The sequence below is a fragment of the Oncorhynchus masou genome, chromosome 11 (assembly GCF_036934945.1).
Source record: "Oncorhynchus masou masou isolate Uvic2021 chromosome 11, UVic_Omas_1.1, whole genome shotgun sequence".
In the NCBI taxonomy this organism is placed as follows: Eukaryota; Metazoa; Chordata; class Actinopteri; order Salmoniformes; family Salmonidae; genus Oncorhynchus; species Oncorhynchus masou.
In genome coordinates, this window is record NC_088222.1 from 19,463,115 (window position 1) to 19,482,032 (window position 18,918).

General features: G+C 45.2%; 1 protein-coding gene across 3 annotated transcripts in view; it reads right to left on the bottom strand.

Annotated features, from left to right (window-relative positions):
- Positions 1-213: 213 nt before the first annotated feature.
- Positions 214-18,918, bottom strand: part of LOC135548276 (putative cytochrome P450 120) — a 51,489-nt gene continuing 32,784 nt past the window's right edge. For 2 of the 3 annotated variants that reach the window (XM_064977707.1, XM_064977704.1), the window contains exons 10-11: positions 13,036-13,123; positions 215-5,610 (exon numbers count right to left, since the gene is read on the bottom strand). In XM_064977707.1, the coding sequence (XP_064833779.1) occupies positions 5,440-5,610; positions 13,036-13,123 (259 nt within the window). In that variant the 3' untranslated portion in view covers positions 215-5,439. Of the gene's footprint in view, positions 5,611-13,035; positions 13,124-18,918 lie in introns of all 3 variants that reach the window. The other variant, XM_064977705.1, reaches the window with a different exon arrangement.

The following is an 18,918-nucleotide window of genomic DNA, read 5'->3' on the forward strand; positions in this document are numbered from 1 at the left end:
GTACATACTCTTTATCTCTTTACACTTGTGTGTATAAGGTAGTAGTTTTGGAATTGTTAGTTAGATTACTCGTTGGTTATTACTGCATTGTCGGAACTAGAAGCACAAGCATTTCGCTACACTCACATTAACATCTGAAAACCATGTGTATGTGACAAATAAAATTTGATTTGATTTGATGATAAGCAGCATAACTTGCATTTAATAGATTTGTTCACTAACTAAGACTGAACTACTGTTGTGCTAGTGTTTTTCATAAGAAAGTGAGAGTTTCTACATTCAAATAGCTTGCATTCTTAGGGATTTACTACTTGTGATTGACAGAAAAACAGAGTGGAAACATTATTACCTACAAAATATCAGTACATAGTAAATGCATAATAAATATTTGATAGAACTTTTAAAATGAACATTACATTTTTTTTTAAGTATGACATCAGATGGAATTGTGTTTGCAGGTAATACAGAGGATATGACCTGAAGAAATAAGTTATGATTTATATTATCACAATCTGTCTCATGAAAAAATAGCTCAATTACTATCGTAATGATCAGATACATAATCCTCTTTTCACAGTTTATCATAATCTTTAATAAATATGGATTCAAATACATTATACAGTGCTAATATTTAGCCATTCTAGACTACTCTTAAAGGTTATCATTTCAGAGTAACTATTGACCAGAAAAAAATAAATCAGAAACATGTACAATATGAGATATCCATTGACATATTCACATTCACCTAAAACAGCTTGCACTTCATTGCCATTCATAAGATAGTTCCGTTCCGTCTGATACTATTAAACAAAATGTTTAATGTGAAGATGTCTGTCTGTGTGAGGGTGAGAGCTGCATGATAATAAGCAGCCAGACAATAACATGGGCTAGGTACCTCTGAGTAGCTAGGACGAACCGTTGCTAAGCACTTCTGGTTGCTAAGTGAGAGTGAGAGGGGGAACATTTCAGGAGCCCTTGGTGCAATGCTGAAATCTGAGGGCATTCCTTGACTTCTGGTGCTGCAGAACTGTTAAATCCCCTGTCATATGACAGGCTAACGGTGCAGTGATAGAGACAGTCCTAAAGCATCCAAAGTGTGATACAGTAGTTTTTTCCCAAGGTTAAATAAACACACATATAAACAACAACAATCTTAAAATAGGGCAACATCATCTAATGTAGGCTGCAGTATGTACCTATATTGCAATCATTGGCAGCAACTTGACAATAAAAAAAAGTTTTTTAAAAATCAGCATAATTGATTTTATATAGTGCTTTTCATTACAAAGAGAATCTCAAAGATAAATAAAAAACAAAGAAAACAAATTATCTGGTAGTTCTTGGGCAATGTTCTTCCACAGCTTCAGATGATAATGTGTTGTTCAGCCTGGTAGTTCAGAAAGGCTGGGCAGTAGATTTAGCGGAGAAAGCTTAGATGACACAGAGGGAACAGCGACAGTTATTTAGACATGCCCGGAGCTCTTCATTGGGTAGCTGTGTGCTTCTGAAGTGTAGCACATACCTGGGTACAGGGCCAGATCTAGCCTTTTGGGGGCCCTAATCTAGATTTGGGTGGCGGGGCCGCCCCACCAAGCCTGCAAAAAAAATAATTGTGTTCCCCCTCTCTTCCTGCAGTTCTACACATTTTGTCATGGGGCTTGGAGAGACATTTTAAATATTTTATAACAAATTTCATGCAATTCTACTAATTTAGCTTCGGGCAGAGATCAATCAATGGGGGCCCAATGGAAGTCAAGGCCACTGGGCATGTGCCCTGCTTTCCCAGTCGGTATTCGGCCATGATTAGCCTACTACTAGTTTAGAAAACTCGCTAAACTAACTTACCAATATAAAAAGGGTTAGCTGACATGGCTAATTGAGGTCAGGGGCCTCCTAGTGGCCAGGGGCCCTAAGTGACAGCTTATGTAACTTATGCCTGAAGCAGGCTCTGCCTGGGTGATGCTTCGGCAGCTAAAAGCGCTAGAAAGACCACCACACCTCGGCAGTAGTCAGGAAACAGTCCCCTACGAGGCGGACTCAAGAACAGAGATACAGTTGAAGTAGGAAGTTTACATACACTTAGGTTGGAGTCATTAAAACTAGTTTTTCAACCACTCCACAAATTTCTTGTTAACAAACTATACTTTTTCCGAGTCGGTTAGGACATCTACTTTGTGCATGACACAAGTAACTTTTCCAACAATTGTTTACAGACAGATTATTTAACTTATCGATTGTGCAACCAGGGCTGGTAAAACATTTGATCATTGCTATTCTAACTTCCGCGACGCATATAAGGCCCTCCCCCACCCTCCTTTCGGGAAAAGCTGACCACGACTCAATTTTGTTGCTCCCTGCCTACAGACAGAAACTAAAACAAGAAGCTCCCGCGCTCAGGTCTATTCAACGCTGGTCCGACCAATCTGATTCCAGGCTCCAAGACCGCTTCCATCACGTGGACTGGGATATGTTCCGCACTGTGTCCAACAAAAACATTGACGAATACGCTGATTCGGTGAGCGAGTTCATTAGAAAGTGCATTGAAGATGTCGTTCCCATAGCAACGATTAAAACATTCCCAAATCAGAAACCGTGGATTAATGGCAGCATTCGCGTGAAACTGAAACATCTCCACCCCGCTGATCCTCAACACTGGGGCCCCACAAGGGTGCATTCTGAGCCCTCTCCTGTACTCCCTGTTCACCCATGACTGCGTGGCCATGCACGCCTCTAACTCAATCATCAAGTTTGTGGACAACACTACAGTGGTAGGCTTGATTACCAACAACGACGAGACAGCCTACAGGGAGGAGGTGAGGGCCCTCGGAGTGTGGTGTCAGGAAAATAACCTCACACTCAACGTCAACAAAACTAAGGAGATGATTGTGGACGTCAGGAAACAGCAGAGGGAGCACCCCCCTATCCACATCGATGGGACAGTAGTGGAGAGGGTAGTAAGTTTTAAGTTCCTTGGTGTACACATCACAGACAAACTGAATTGGTCCACCAACACAGACAGCGTTGTGAAGGCGGCGCAGCAGCGCCTCTTCAACCTCAGGAGGCTGAAGAAATTTGGCTTGTCACCAAAAGCACAAACTTCTACAGATGCACAATCGAGAGCATCCTGTCGGGCTGTATCACTGCCTGGTACGGCAACTGCTCCGCCCACAACCGTAAGGCTCTCCAGAGGGTAGTGAGGACTGCACAATGCATCACCAGGGGCAAACTACCTGCCCTCCAGGACACCTACACCACCCGATGTCACAGGAAGCTTCTGGCTTCTATCTCAAGGCCATCAGACTGTTAAACAGCCACCACTAACATTGAGTGGCTGCTGCCAACACACTGACTCAACTCCAGCCACTTTAATGATGGGAATTTATATAAAATATAACACTAGCCACTTTAAACAATGCTACTTAATATAATGTTTACATACCCTACATCATTCATCTCATATTTACACGTATATACTGTACTCTATATCATCTACTGCATCCTTATGTAATACATGTATCACTAGCCACTTTAAACTATGCCACTTTGTTTACATACTCATCTCATATGTATATACTGTACTCGATACCATCTACTGCATCTTGCCTATGCCGCTCTGTACCATCACTCATTCATATATCTTTATGTACATATTCTTTATCCCTTTACACTTGTGTGTATAAGGTAGTAGTTTTGGAATTGTTAGGTTAGATTACTCGATGGTTATTACTGCATTGTTGGACCTAGAAGCACAAGCATTTCACTACACTCACATTAACATCTGCTAACCATGTGTATGTGACAAATACATTTGATTTTTTTATCATTCACTGCATCACAATTCCAGTGGGTCAGAGGTTTACATACACTAAGTTGACTGTGCCTTTAAACAGCTTGGAAAATTCCAGAAAATTATGTCATGGCTTTAGAATCTTCTGATAGGCTAATTGACATAATTTGAGTCAATTGGAGGTGTAACTGTGGATGTATTTCAAGGCATACCTTCAAATTCAGTGCCTCTTTGCTTGACATCATGGGAAAATCAAAAGAAATCAGCCAAGACCTCAGAAAAAAAATTGTAGACTTCCACAAGTCTGGTTCATCTTGGGAGCAATTTCCAGACGCCTGAAGGTGCCACGTTCATTTGTACAAACAATATGGGACCACTCAGCCGTCATACAGCTCAGGAAGGAGACACGTTCTGTCTCCTAGAGATGAACATAATTTGTTGCGATCAATCCCAGAACAACAGCAAAGGACCAGCAAAGATGCTGGAGGAAACAGGTACAAAAGTATCTATATCCACAGTAAAATTAGTCCTGTATCGACATAACCTGAAACGCCGCTCAGCAAGGAAGAAGCCACTGCTCCAAAACCGCCATAAAAAAAACAGACTACGGTTTGCAACTGCACATGGGGACAAAGATTGTACTTTTTGGAGAAATGTCCTCTGGTCTGATGAAACAAAATAGAACTGTTTGGCCATAATGGCCATCGTTATGTTTGGAGGAAAAAGGGGGAGGCTTGCAAGCCAAAGAATACCATCCCAACCGTGAAGCACGGGGGTGGCAGCATCATGTTGTGGGGGTGCTTTGCTGCAGGAGGGACTGGTGCACTTCACAAAATAGATGGCATCATGAGGCTGGAAAAATATGTGAATATATTGAACCAACATCTCAAGACATCAGCCAGGAAGTTAAAGCTTGGTCGCAAATGAGTCTTCCAAATGGACAATGACCTCAAGCATACTTCTAAAGTTGTGGCAAAAAGACTTAAGGACAACAAAGTCAAGGTATTGGAGTGGCCATCACAAAGCCCTGACCTCAAACCTATATAAAATGTGTGGGCAGAACTGAAAAAGCATGTGCGAGCAAGGAGGCCTACAAACCTTACTCAGTTACACCAGCTCTGTCAGGAGGAATGGGCCAAAATTCACCCAACTTATTGTGGGAAGCTTGTGGAAGGCTACCCAAAATGATTCACCCAAGTTAAACAATTTAAAGGCAATGCTACCAAATACTAATTGAGTGTATGTAAACTTCTGACCCACTGGGAATGTGTGAAAGAAATAACAGCTGAAATAAATCATTCTCGCTACTATTTTTCTGACATTTCACATTCTTAAAATAAAGTGGTGATGGGAATTTTTACTCAGATTAAATGTCAGGAATTGTGAAAAACTGAGTTTGAATGTATTTGACTAAGGTGTATGTAAACTTCCGACTTCAACTGTATGACACTGTCACTGTTTTCAGTCCCGTTCTGGACAACATGCAGGATCAAGATGTGAACAGTGATCCATATCAACATTATCATTAAATCAGGAAGATCGAGTGACAGGTAATAACTAAGATCTGCACATACTGGTGTCCTTGAGAGACCATTAGGACCACTGCTACAGCGGGGCCTCTCCTTGTCCTATCAGTGTCCATGCTTTGGTCTTTAGGGTGGACCATCAGGCAGGTCTGTGGCACTGCTCTCCAGCTCCAGCTCAGTGAAGCTCACCATTGGAGGGACAGTGGGCCGGGAAACAGGCAACCATTTGTACTGGAGGTCCTGTGAGTAGGGGCTCAGGTCCCAATCATAGTGCTGGAGCAGGTACCCACACGCTGCCTGAAACACAAATACAGATGTCTTTCTGGTGGCAATAGAGATGTACCATAAGACACAAAACATTATGTCCCTTTAAGATGCAACACATTATATCCCGGCAGGTTAGAGCATTGGACTAGTAACCGAAAGTAACCAAAATCCCTGAGCTGACAAGGTACAAATCTGTCTTTCTGCCCCTGAACAGGCAGTTAACCCACTGTTCCTAGGCCGTCATTGAAAATAAGAATTTGTTCTTAACTGACTTGCCTAGTTAAATAAAGGTAAACATTTAAAAAAAAATTTTTTTTTTAAGTCACAACACATTATGTCCCTTTAAGACAACACAATAGGATACATGTACAATAGAGATGTCCCTTTAAGACAACACATTAGGCTACATGTACAACAGAGATGTCTCTTTAAGACAACACATTAGGCTACATGTACAATAGGGATGTCCCTTTAAGACACAACACATTATGTCCCTTTTAAGACAACACATTATGTCCCTTTTAAGACAACACATTATGTCCCTTTTAAGACAACATATTATGTCCCTTTTAAGACAACACATTATGTCCCTTTAAGACACAACACATTATGTCCCTTTAAGATGCAAAACATTATGTCCATTTAAAACACAACACATTAGGATGCATGTACAATAGAGATGTCTTAAAAGGACATAATGTGTTGTGTCTTAAAGAGACACCTCTATTGTACATGTAGCCTAATGTGTTGTCTTAAAAGGACATAATGTGTTGTGTCTTAAAGGGACAACACATTAGGCTACATGTACAATAGAGGTGTCTCTTTAAGACAACACATTATGTCCCTTTAAGACAACACATTATGTCCCTTTAAGACACAACACATTATGTCCCTTTAAGACACAACACATTATGTCCCTTTAAGACAACACATTAGGCTACATGTACAATAGAGATGTCTCTTTAAGAAAACACATTAAGCTACATGTACAATAGAGATGTCTCTTTAAGACAACACATTAGGCTACATGTACAATAGAGATGTATCCTAATGTGTTGCATTTTAAAGGGACATCTCTATTGTACATGTAGCCTAATGTGTTGCATTTTAAAGGGTCATCTCTATTGTACATGTATCCTAATGTGTTGCATTTTAAAGGGACATGTACAATAGAGATGACCCTTTAAAATGCAACACATTAGGCTACATGTACAATAGAGATGTCTCTTTAAGACAACACATTAGGCGACATGTGTCTTAAAGGGACATCTCTATTGTACAACACATTATGTCCCATTAAGACAACACATTAGGCTACATGTACAATAGAGATGTCTCTTTATGACAACACATTAGGATACATGTACAATAAAGATGTCTCTTTAAGACAACACATTAGGATACATGTACAATAAAGATGTCCCTTTAAGACACAACACATTATGTCCCTTTAAGACAACACATTAGGCTACATGTACAATAGAGATGTCTCTTTATGACAACACATTAGGTTCCATGTACAATAGAGATGTCCCTTTAAGACAACACATTAGGCTACATGAACAATCACTCTGGCCAATCTGGCTAATGAACGACAAATAACAGCGCTGCTTGTGTCGTAGTGTCTTGTTCGTCCACTGCAGAGTGGCATTTTGGCAGGATCTCTGAAGTGACCAGTTTGATGCTAACAGTACATGAGTGACAGATCGTCCTTGCCTCTCCTCTCTCTCCGGAGAGAGTGCCTTTGCCAGAGGCGGTAAGGGGGAGGGAAGGGGGAAAGATGACTCACAGCTTCTGACCTACATCCCACTGCTCTCCAGAGTCTCCTCACTGGTCTCTGGTCACACCCAACCCATGCACTAGTCTGGCCAAAACAGAGACAACCAGCCACCTCTCCAGTGATTGTGCCTCGGTAAAGACCACACTGCTGCAGTTGGGATGGGCCAGGTAGTAAATCACAAGGATAAGGACAGAGCATGTTCAGGACAGATTCCATCAGACTATTATTCCAATGCATGTCATTTAAAAAGCTTTAAAAAATGTTGATGCGTGGCACTAATTTAGTGTCACACTAACATGACACTAACCCCATTTCTCTTCTGGTAATATATCCCTTCATGCTTAAAGGGAAATATATGATTGGCTTTACTTAGATATAATATATATCAACCCTTAGAGTATATCCATGAGTCTTACATCTTGTCACCTCTCATACCACTCTTATACAGTAGTAGTGTTCTTGGTGTTGCTGTAGAGAGAGAGCCCACTGGGCACAGATGTCAGTTCAAAACATGTCACCATCTTACTGGATTTAGATTAAAAGTTGGGTGAAAAAAATACAAAATTCACTTATGTTGATGACCATTTGCAAATCCAATCAGTTTTCCACGTTGATTCAACGTCATCACATAATTTTTTGTTGTTGAAATTGGCCCAGTGAGAAAGCACTGCTGATGTGTGTGTAGGTGTGGAGGCTGCCATGTGTAAAGGAGGATGACAAATGGACTGTCCCCTCAGGGGTGGCCTGGGTTTGGGGGACTGGCCACGCTGGATTTCACTAAGCCAAACAGTGATGCCTCATCTCTTCCATGACATGAAACCGCCCTGTCACCCCCCGCTCCTCAGAATGGGTATGTCTGGGTGCAATGTTACCGTCACTGCCCACTGCAGCTTGTTAGCAGCCTTGACATGACAAGACAGTATATCACTTCTTTATAATGCAATATCACCTAGGATTTGAACTTAAGCGTAGTGAATGTGTCTCAAGTACCACAATGGACACATATAGGGCCTATACAGTATATACCATCAAAACATGTTACTGGGTGTCTGTCCACAACAGGGAGGAATTGCATTCTAGTCCACATATGAGAGTAATGTATTATTACTTTTACAAAACATCAACATTACTTTTATCGCTTAAGATTTTGACCTGAGCTCGGTAAAGTGGCTGTTTTGATACAACAGGCTCAGTACAGCTCATCCCCTCAAACCACTGTATGTCTGTTGCCATGGTAACTGGCTCAAAGATATGCTTTCTGCTCCGGCTGTCATCAAATATCAGTTACTCAGAGAGACACAATATCTCATATATGAGTTTGAGACCTATACAGTATTTTCCCTATAAACCGACCTACACCATAATTAAGCAATGACACAATGGATTGCATTCCATTCCAACAAACAAAACACCTAAGCCAGCTAACCAGTTCTTATAGCAGCCATATGGCCGCCTTTGCAGTCAGCACATCTGTATGCAGCGTAAGTATAGTTCAGCGTCAACTCTCCCATGATAAGATGATCAGGGTTGAGTCATTCCTCACTACAGCCTTGTCCGTCCGCATGCACTAAATCATTGAACAGGAGAAGGGAGGGTGATTATTTTCTCCTAGAAAAAAAAAGATGTATGGAAGTTGATGACGTCCGTAAGCACACACCAGCTCCTCCTGTTACAATGCTGTGCCTTTGGAGTCTCTTACTGCTGCATAGTTCTGAACATCTGCAATTCCCAGGGTGAATGACAGGCTGAATGAAGTACTGTGGTGGTACCTACCGTTTATTTGACTGACAGCATCTAGTTCTATTGGATAAAAAGCAATAGAGAGTGAGTCATACTCCCTGCTGAGTGGATGGTAATCTCCCAGATCCTTGTTTATCAGTGGGCATTAGAGAGCTCAGTACAGACACTCAGTTCAGTACGTCAGAGGAAGCAAGCTGATCTGTCAGGATAACGCTGCCTTCCAAATGGCACCTTATTCCCTATATAGTGCACTATTTTTGACCAGAGCCCCATGGGCGTCACTACGGTGTCCCTATGGGCCCTGGTCAAAAGTAGAACGCTAAAAAGGGAATAAGGTGCCATTTGGGACGCAGCCAGAGTAGTAGGAACCCAACCTCCCTCACCGCCCCGCAGAGGCCTGATATGATCTGCAGACCAGGCCAGGGTAGTAGGAACCCAACCTCCCTCACCGCCCCGCAGAGGCCTGATATGATCTGCAGACCAGGCCAGGGTAGTAGGAACCCAACCTCCCTCACCGCCCCGCAGAGGCCTGATATGATCTGCCGACCAGGCCAGGGTAGTAGGAATCCAACCTCCCCGCAGAGGCCTGATATGATCTGCCGACCAGGCCAGGGTAGTAGGAACCCAACCTCCCCGCAGAGGCCTGATATGATCTGCCGACCAGGCCAGGGTAGTAGGAACCCAACCTCCCCGCAGAGGCCTGATATGATCTGCCGACCAGGCCAGGGTAGTAGGAACCCAACCTCCCCGCAGAGGCCTGATATGATCTGCCGACCAGGCCAGAGTATTAGGAACCCAACCTCCCCGCAGAGGCCTGATATGATCTGCCGACCAGGCCAGAGTAGTAGGAACCCAACTCCCCGCAGAGGCCTGATATGATCTGCCGACCAGGCCAGGGTAGTAGGAACCCAACCTCCCCGCAGAGCCCTGATATGATCTGCCGACCAGGCCAGGGTAGTAGGAACCCAACCTCCCCGCAGAGGCCTGATATGATCTGCCGACCAGGCCAGGGTAGTAGGAACCCAACCTCCCCGCAGAGGCCTGATATGATCTGCCGACCAGGCCAGGGTAGTAGGAACCCAACCTCCCCGCAGAGGCCTGATATGATCTGCCGACCAGGCCAGGGTAGTAGGAACCCAACCTCCCCGCAGAGGCCTGATATGATCTGCCAACCAGGCCAGGGTAGTAGGAACCCAACCTCCCCGCAGAGGCCTGATATGATCTGCCGACCAGGCCAGGGTAGTAGGAACCCAACCTCCCCGCAGAGGCCTGATATGATCTGCCGACCAGGCCAGGGTAGTAGGAACCCAACCTCCCCGCAGAGGCCTGATATGATCTGCCGACCAGGCCAGGGTAGTAGGAACCCAACCTCCCCGCAGAGGCCTGATATGATCTGCCGACCAGGCCAGGGTAGTAGGAACCCAACCTCCCCGCAGAGGCCTGATATGATCTGCCGACCAGGCCAGGGTAGTAGGAACCCAACCTCCCCGCAGAGGCCTGATATGATCTGCCGACCAGGCCAGGGTAGTAGGAACCCAACCTCCCCGCAGAGGCCTGATATGATCTGCCGACCAGGCCAGGGTATTAGGAACCCAACCTCCCGCAGAGGCCTGATATGATCTGCCGACCAGGCCAGAGTATTAGGAACCCAACCTCCCCGCAGAGGCCTGATATGATCTGCCGACCAGGCCAGGGTAGTAGGAACCCAACCTCCCCGCAGAGGCCTGATATGATCTGCCGACCAGGCCAGGGTAGTAGGAACCCAACCTCCCGCAGAGGCCTGATATGATCTGCCGACCAGGCCAGAGTAGTAGGAACCCAACCTCCCCGCAGAGGCCTGATATGATCTGCCGACCAGGCCAGAGTAGTAGGAACCCAACCTCCCCGCAGAGGCCTGATATGATCTGCCGACCAGGCCAGGGTAGTAGGAACCCAACCTCCCCGCAGAGGCCTGATATGATCTGCCGACCAGGCCAGGGTAGTAGGAACCCAACCTCCCCGCAGAGGCCTGATATGATCTGCCGACCAGGCCAGAGTAGTAGGAACCCAACCTCCCCGCAGAGGCCTGATATGATCTGCCGACCAGGCCAGAGTAGTAGGAACCCAACCTCCCCGCAGAGGCCTGATATGATCTGCCGACCAGGCCAGGGTAGTAGGCACCCAACCTCCCGCAGAGGCCTGATATGATCTGCCGACCAGGCCAGGGTAGTAGGAACCCAACCTCCCCGCAGAGGCATGATATGATCTGCCGACCAGGCCAGGGTAGTAGGCACCCAACCTCCCCGCAGAGGCCTGATATGATCTGCCGACCAGGCCAGGGTAGTAGGAACCCAACCTCCCCGCAGAGGCTTGATATGATCTGCCGACCAGGCCAGGGTAGTAGGAACCCAAACTCCCCGCAGAGGCCTGATATGATCTGCCGACCAGGCCAGGGTAGTAGGAACCCAACCTCCTCCCTTACCGCCCCGCAGAGGCCTGATATGATCTGCCGACCAGGCCAGGGTAGTAGGAACCCAGCCTCCCTCACCGCCCCGCAGAGGCCTGATATGATCTGCCGACCAGGCCAGGGTAGTAGGAACCCAACCTCCCTTACCGCCCCGCAGAGGCCTGATATGATCTGCCGACCAGGCCAGGGTAGTAGGAACCCAACCTCCTCCTTACCGCCCAGCAGAGGCCTGATATGATCTGCCGACCAGGCCAGGGTAGTAGGAACCCAACCTCCCTTACCACCCAGCAGAGGTCTGATATGATCTGCCGACCAGGCCAGGGTAGTAGGAACCCAACCTCCCTTACCGCCCCGCAGAGGTCTGATATGATCTGCCGACCAGGCCAGGGTAGTAGGAACCCAACCTCCCTTACCGCCCCGCAGAGGCCTGATATGATCTGCCGACCAGGCCAGGGTAGTAGGAACCCAGCCTCCCTCATGCCCCACAGGGGTCTGATATGATCTGTCGACCAGGCCAGGCCAGGAGGACGTAGTGTGGTGTGTATGTGGCGGTTTAAGCCGCTGCTGTTGTTAAAACAATTGTTGCTGTGTTGGTTTTCAGAGTGCAATTACTGGACATCATGTGTCACCATCACCGGCCGATCCTGACTGCGAACAGCAAACATGGGACATCAATATCCCTGTCAACAGGGCCTGTCTCACATCTCTCTGTGCCATAGACAGATAAGCAGAGCGAGCTCTGGTGATCAGATACTATGACTCCTGCCTCCTGCCCATCTAAGCCACCGCATATATACTGCCAGTACACACCCATACACACCACGTTATCATAGACACCAGAAACAGGAAGTGGATCCTCTCCCACCTTGCTGTCATTATGGCCGCAGCACACCTGTCCTCTTTCTCACCTGCCTCCCACTGAGTCTTCCAGGTCTGTAACCCAAATGGCACCCTATTCCCTTTGTAGTGCACTACTTTTGGCCAGGGCCTCTGGTCAAAAGTAGACCACTATATAGGGAATAGGGTGCCATTTGGGACGCAAGCAGACAGTCTCAGTCAGCGGTTGCTAGCCTGGTAATGACGCCACAGAGGGCCCTGCACAGCTGGTCTTTTCTTACAAGCAGCCAATAGAACATCCGCAGCAAAACTTACCACCGTAACACCCCTTTAGCCAAGAGGAATCCCTACTGAACATCCCTGTCCCTGTCTCCTGAGGGGTGCTCTACTTTCTGGAGAAACTGTAGACTTCAGGCACCGCAGACAGACCATTCCTATCTAAATGGTCAGTAATGTAGGACTTTGTTTTATCAACAAATGTACATAGACCTTATAGTGTTTACATTTAAAGGACATTGGTAGCGTCATGTTAAATCCATTAAAAAAAGATCAACGATAACTTTGGTGGAGAAAAATAAAATAAGAGTGATGAGAGGAGAGAAACGTGATTAGAGTAGAAAGATGAGGGAGGAGAGGAAAGGAGAGGAGTCACCTTGAGAAAGACGTTGTTCAGCTGGACTCCGATGCAGTTCCTGGGGCCGTTGCCTAGGCTGCAGAGGAGGTGCTCCTGTCCTGCGTTTCTAAGACAGACAACAAAGCACAGCATAACCAATTACATAACAGTGTTCTCTTCCCACTCGGTTTCATTTCTCTGTCCTCATATGACTAGAGCCGAGACCTCGGGGTGCTGTGGTTTGTAGCTGTCATGTCCTGCCACGGTGCAGAGATGTGAGGTGACGACCCTGGTGATTAAGTCAGCAGCATCAGGGAGCCAACAGAACAGACAATGCTATCACTACCTTTAGGAAGTAGAGCTTGCCTACCATGTATGTAAAGCAGTGCTATATATTCATATCATACACAACAATGATTTGTGCCTATTCACAAATCCATATAATTGACATCATGTTATGTTGTCATAGTACAGTATATGTCCATATACAGGTGCAGGATATTAATTTGAGCCAGAATCCTGCAGTAACAGGACATTTGAATTGTTATGTGGATTATAATTAATTTAAATTTTTGTAGTGGTTGATACATTTTTTTGCAAGGGAAATTAAGTCTGAAATTTCTACATGGAAATTACAAACTTCAGAAGCCTTTTAAAATCTCAAATACACTATACGTTTAAAATGTCCTGCATTGCAGGAAAGTTCTCCTCCAACAGGGTGATCAATTTAAGATCCTACATCTGTAGCTGTTGGACTGACAGCAGGAACTTACTTACTCGTCTCTGCACCACACACATGAACTAACATGTTTTTGATATAATTATCTTTCTCCACTCGCATTACAGGAAGGAATTAAGTGGAGTGAGAGAGAAGAAACATATTGGCTTGCTCTGAGACAGGATTATGGACAAATGCACTAAGTGGACAGAGATGAAGTGCAGGTTCTGAGTGGCTGGCTTCCAGAATCATGCAGAGTTGTGTTTCCAACCAGATCATCGGATCCTGTGGTCAGTTTCAACAATGTTATTCTAATGTTGAAATGGTTTTCCATCCCCCTTGTTGTGCTTCCTGGGAGTAATGCAACTGTGATAATGTAAACCATTTTGAACAATCATACTTGCAACAGAGTGTAGGGAAATATATACAGTATGTTCATGTAAGTATTTTCTACACTCAAGCTGACATAAAGGCACCCAATAAATAAGTGTTGCCTCCCCTTCTCTATCACTGTGTACCAGTGAGTGTGCAGTCAGTCACTATGACGCAGGGAGGGGGGTACAACAATCTGCTATGAGTCACACCTGCAGATGACTGACATATCAATCACCTCAGGGGTCAAGCATATCACAGTCTCCAGAAAGCAATATAGAAGAGGTTAAAAACCCACACAAACAATAACTGAATGTATAAAACCGTCATGGTTCAGTCAGAATGACTACTGTGTAGAGTGTCTGAGTCTTTAGAATGTATGCTTGTTCAAAATGTCTGCATGTTCAGTTACAGTAGAATGTCTGATTGTGTACATGCGTTTAGATCAGTATGTTTATCGTCGTTATTAAGGTCAGAGTAAAAAAGATGCTTCCAGAGGAGGACCTGCAGACTGCATGTGGCGTAGACAGGCACATAACGCGATTCCTGCACCTGGTGATCAAGCCTCGTTACATAATGGGGACCAATGTTCAAAGCCACAGTAATATCAGACATGCACATTTCCTAAATTAAACAATGTCATGATTAATACATATCTGTAGCAGTGACCCGCTCTGTGACTCACTGTGCACTCAGAGAGGAAGGGCAGCTTTTGAGTCCTCTGAGCTCAATGTTCAAATTGGTTTATACATATGGTATTTGGTGTCCCCATCTGAATAACATGCTGATTACGATGACATGATGAATTAAAAAATAGATAAATGCACAATATTCTTTGTTAAACTATATATTGTCATATCTAATCAAATCTTGTTGGTCGCGTACACACATATATATATATATATACACATACACACACACACATACATATATACATACACATATATACATACACATATACAGTGCCTTGCGAAAGTATTCAGCCCCCTTGAACTTTGCGACCTTTTGCCACATTTCAGGCTTCAAACATAAACATATAAAACTGTATTTTTTTGTGAAGAATCAACAACAAGTGGGACACAATCATGAAGTGGAACGACATTTATTGGATATTTCAAACTTTTTTAACAAATCAAAAACTGAAAAATTGGGCGTGCAAAATTATTCAGCCCCCTTAAGTTAATACTTTGTAGCGCCACCTTTTGCTGCGATTACAGCTGTAAGTCTCTTGGGGTATGTCTCTATCAGTTTTGCACATCGAGAGACTGACATTTTTTCCCATTCCTCCTTGCAAAACAGCTCGAGCTCAGTGAGGTTGGATGGAGAGCATTTGTGAACAGCAGTTTTCAGTTCTTTCCGCAGATTCTCGATTGGATTCAGGTCTGGACTTTGACTTGGCCATTCTAACACCTGGATATGTTTATTTTTGAACCATTCCATTGTAGATTTTGCTTTATGTTTTGGATCATTGTCTTGTTGGAAGACAAATCTCCGTCCCAGTCTCAGGTCTTTTGCAGACTCCATCAGGTTTTCTTCCAGAATGATCCTGTATTTGTCTCCATCCATCTTCCCATCAATTTTAACCATCTTCCCTGTCCCTGCTGAAGAAAAGCAGGCCCAAACCATGATGCTGCCACCACCATGTTTGACAGTGGGGATGGTGTGTTCAGGGTGATGAGCTGTGTTGCTTTTACGCCAAACATAACATTTGCATTGTTGCCAAAAAGTTCAATTTTGGTTTCATCTGACCAGAGCACCTTCTTCCACATGTTTGGGGTGTCTCCCAGGTGGCTTGTGGCAAACTTTAAACAACACTTTTTATGGATATCTTTAAGAAATGGCTTTCTTCTTGCCACTCTTCCATAAAGGCCAGATTTGTGCAATATAGGACTGCCCTTGCTGATGGAAGGAGGTTTTCACTCAAAATCTCACGATACATGGCCCCATTCATTCTTTCCTTTACACGGATCAGTCGTCCTGGTCCCTTTGCAGAAAAACAGCCCCAAAGTATGATGTTTCCACCCCCATGCTTCACAGTAGGTATGGCGTTCTTTGGATGCAACTCAACATTCTTTGTCCTCCAAACACGACGAGTTGAGTTTTTACCAAAAAGTTATATTTTGGTTTCATCTGACCATATGACATTCTCCCAATCTTCTTCTGGATCATCCAAATTCTCTCTAGCAAACTTCAGACGGGCCTGGACATGTACTGGCTTAAGCAGGGGGACACGTCTGGCACTGCAGGATTTGAGTCCCTGGCGGCGTAGTGTGTTACTGATGGTAGGCTTTGTTACTTTGGTCCCAGCTCTCTGCAGGTCATTCACTAGGTCCCCCCATGTGGTTCTGGGATTTTTGCTCACCGTTCTTGTGATCATTTTGACCCCACGGGGTGAGATCTTGCGTGGAGCCCCAGATCGAGGGAGATTATGAAGGTAGTGGAGTGAACATGCCGTGGCTCAGGTCCTTGATGATCTTCTTGGACTTCCTGTGACAGTGGGTGCTGTCGATGTCCTGGAGGGTGTTGGGCTGACCGCACCTCCTTCCGGAGAGCCCTGCGGTTGCAGGCATTGCAATTGCCTTCCGAGTTGGTGATACAGCCCGACAGGATGTTCTCAGTGGTGCATCAGAAGTTTGTGACTTCAGGACTAAGCTGAATTTCTTCAGCCTCCTGAGGTTAAAGAGGCGCTGTTGCGCCACTTCACTGTTGTGTTGTCAGCAAACTTGATGATTGAGTTGGAGACGTACATGACCAAGCAGTCATTGGTGAACAGGGAGTACAGCAGGGGGCTGATTAAACATCCTTGTGGGGCCCCCGTGTTGAGGATTAGCGTGGCAGGGGTGTTATTGCCTACCTTCACCACCTGGGGTTGGCCAGTCAGGAAGTCCAGGACCCAGTTGCATAGGGCGGGGTTCAGATCCAGGGCCCCGAGCTTCGTGATGAGCTTGGAGGGCAGTATTGTGTTGAACGTCATAAATATCATATTAAGAATACCCAATGAATCACCCCGCCCATGTATCTTATTTTTGGGAAGTTTGATGCTCCTGATGTAACTCAATAGATTAAAGCAACATTGTAAAGTGCAATAATTTTCAAATACAAAATACATAATTTCTACTTCCATGTGAAACGGTGGATGAGAGTACGTAAGATTTCTCTCAAGCATGATGTGTGAATGAGCTCCAGCAGGACATCTCGCTGTCATCCTTCTTCAGGCCAATGCATTGTCACACTTGGGCAAGCATCCCCACTCGGGCAAGCATCCCCACTCGGACTTGTCCAGTCTCTACATCCCTCTGTATGGTATCACAGCCGACGTTTCCACAGCTGCTGGTTATTTATTTATCCGTTATTTTACCAGGTAATTTGACTGAGAACACATTCTCATTTACAGCAACGACCTGGGGAATAGTTACAGGGGAGAGGAGGGGGGTGAATGAGCCAATCGTAAACTGGGGATTATTAGGTGACCGTGATGGTTTGAGGGCCAGATTGGGAATTTAGCCAGGACACCGGGGTTAACACCCCTACTCTTACGATAGGTGCCATGGGATCTTTAATGAGATCAGGGTTGTGGTCCATGCATAACATCTCATAACAGGACTGGACAGTCATTAGTGCTGCTTAGGCGGCTGATCAAGCCTTAGAGCTGACTGAAACCCAGCACACTGCTTTCTCCATCTGATGTCCACTGAGGAGACAGAGACAGTCAGAAGAGACAGGGACATTCAGAAGAGACAGGGACTAAGAGAGGAGAGAAGAAAAGGGGGAGAGACGAGAAAGCAGAATATAGAAAGAGGACAGGAACCCAATGATGGAAGAGAGCAATGGATACCATTAAAAAGAGGTAGGGCATTACTCTTCCTTCTAAATGAATTGAGCACGACGAGGCCCAGAAGAGGAGTGTGACAACAACCAGGACAAGAGGGAGGGAACCCCAGCCTGGAGTAAAGGTGTTAAGGCAGGGCCGGCTCAAGGCATAAGCAACCTCTGTGGTTGCTTAGGGCCCCGGGAATCAGTCAAAAATCAAAATACATTTTATTGGTCACATACACATGGTTAGCAGACATTAATGTGAGTGTAGCGAAATGCTTGTGCTTCCAGTTCCGACAGTGCAGTAATATCTAACAAGTTCACACACATGTAACCTTATACACAAATGTAAAGGGATGAATAAGAATATGTACATAGAAATATATGGATGAGCCATGGCCGTGCAGCATAGGCAAGATGCAGTAGATGGTATAGAATACATTATATACATATGAGATGAGTAATGTAGGATATGTAAACATTATTAAAGTGGTGTTATTTAAAGTGACTAGTGATACCTTTATTAAATCAATTTATTAAATGTTTTAAAGTGGCAAGAGATTTGAGTCTGTATGTTGGCAGCAGCCACTCGATGTTAGTGATGGCCTGATGGCTCTGATGGCCTTGAGATTGAAAAACAGCTTCTGTCTCTCTGTCCCAGTTTTATGCACCTGTACTGACCTCGCCTTCTGGATGGTAGCGGGGTAAACAGGCAGTGGCTGGGTGGTTGTTGTCCTTGATGATCTTTATGGCCTTCCTGTGACATCTGGTGCTGTAGGTGTCCTGGAGGGCAGGTAGTTTGCAGACCGCACTACCCTCTGGAGAGCCTTGCGGTTGTGGGCGGAGCAGTTGCCGTTCCAGGCAGGGATACAGTCCGACAGGATGCTCTAGATTGTGCATCTGTAAAAGTTTGTGAGTGCTTTAGGTGACAAGCCAAATTTCTTCAGCCTCCTGAGCTTGAAGAGGCACTGTTGCGCCTTCTTCACGATGCTGTCTATGTGGGTGGACCATTTCAGTTT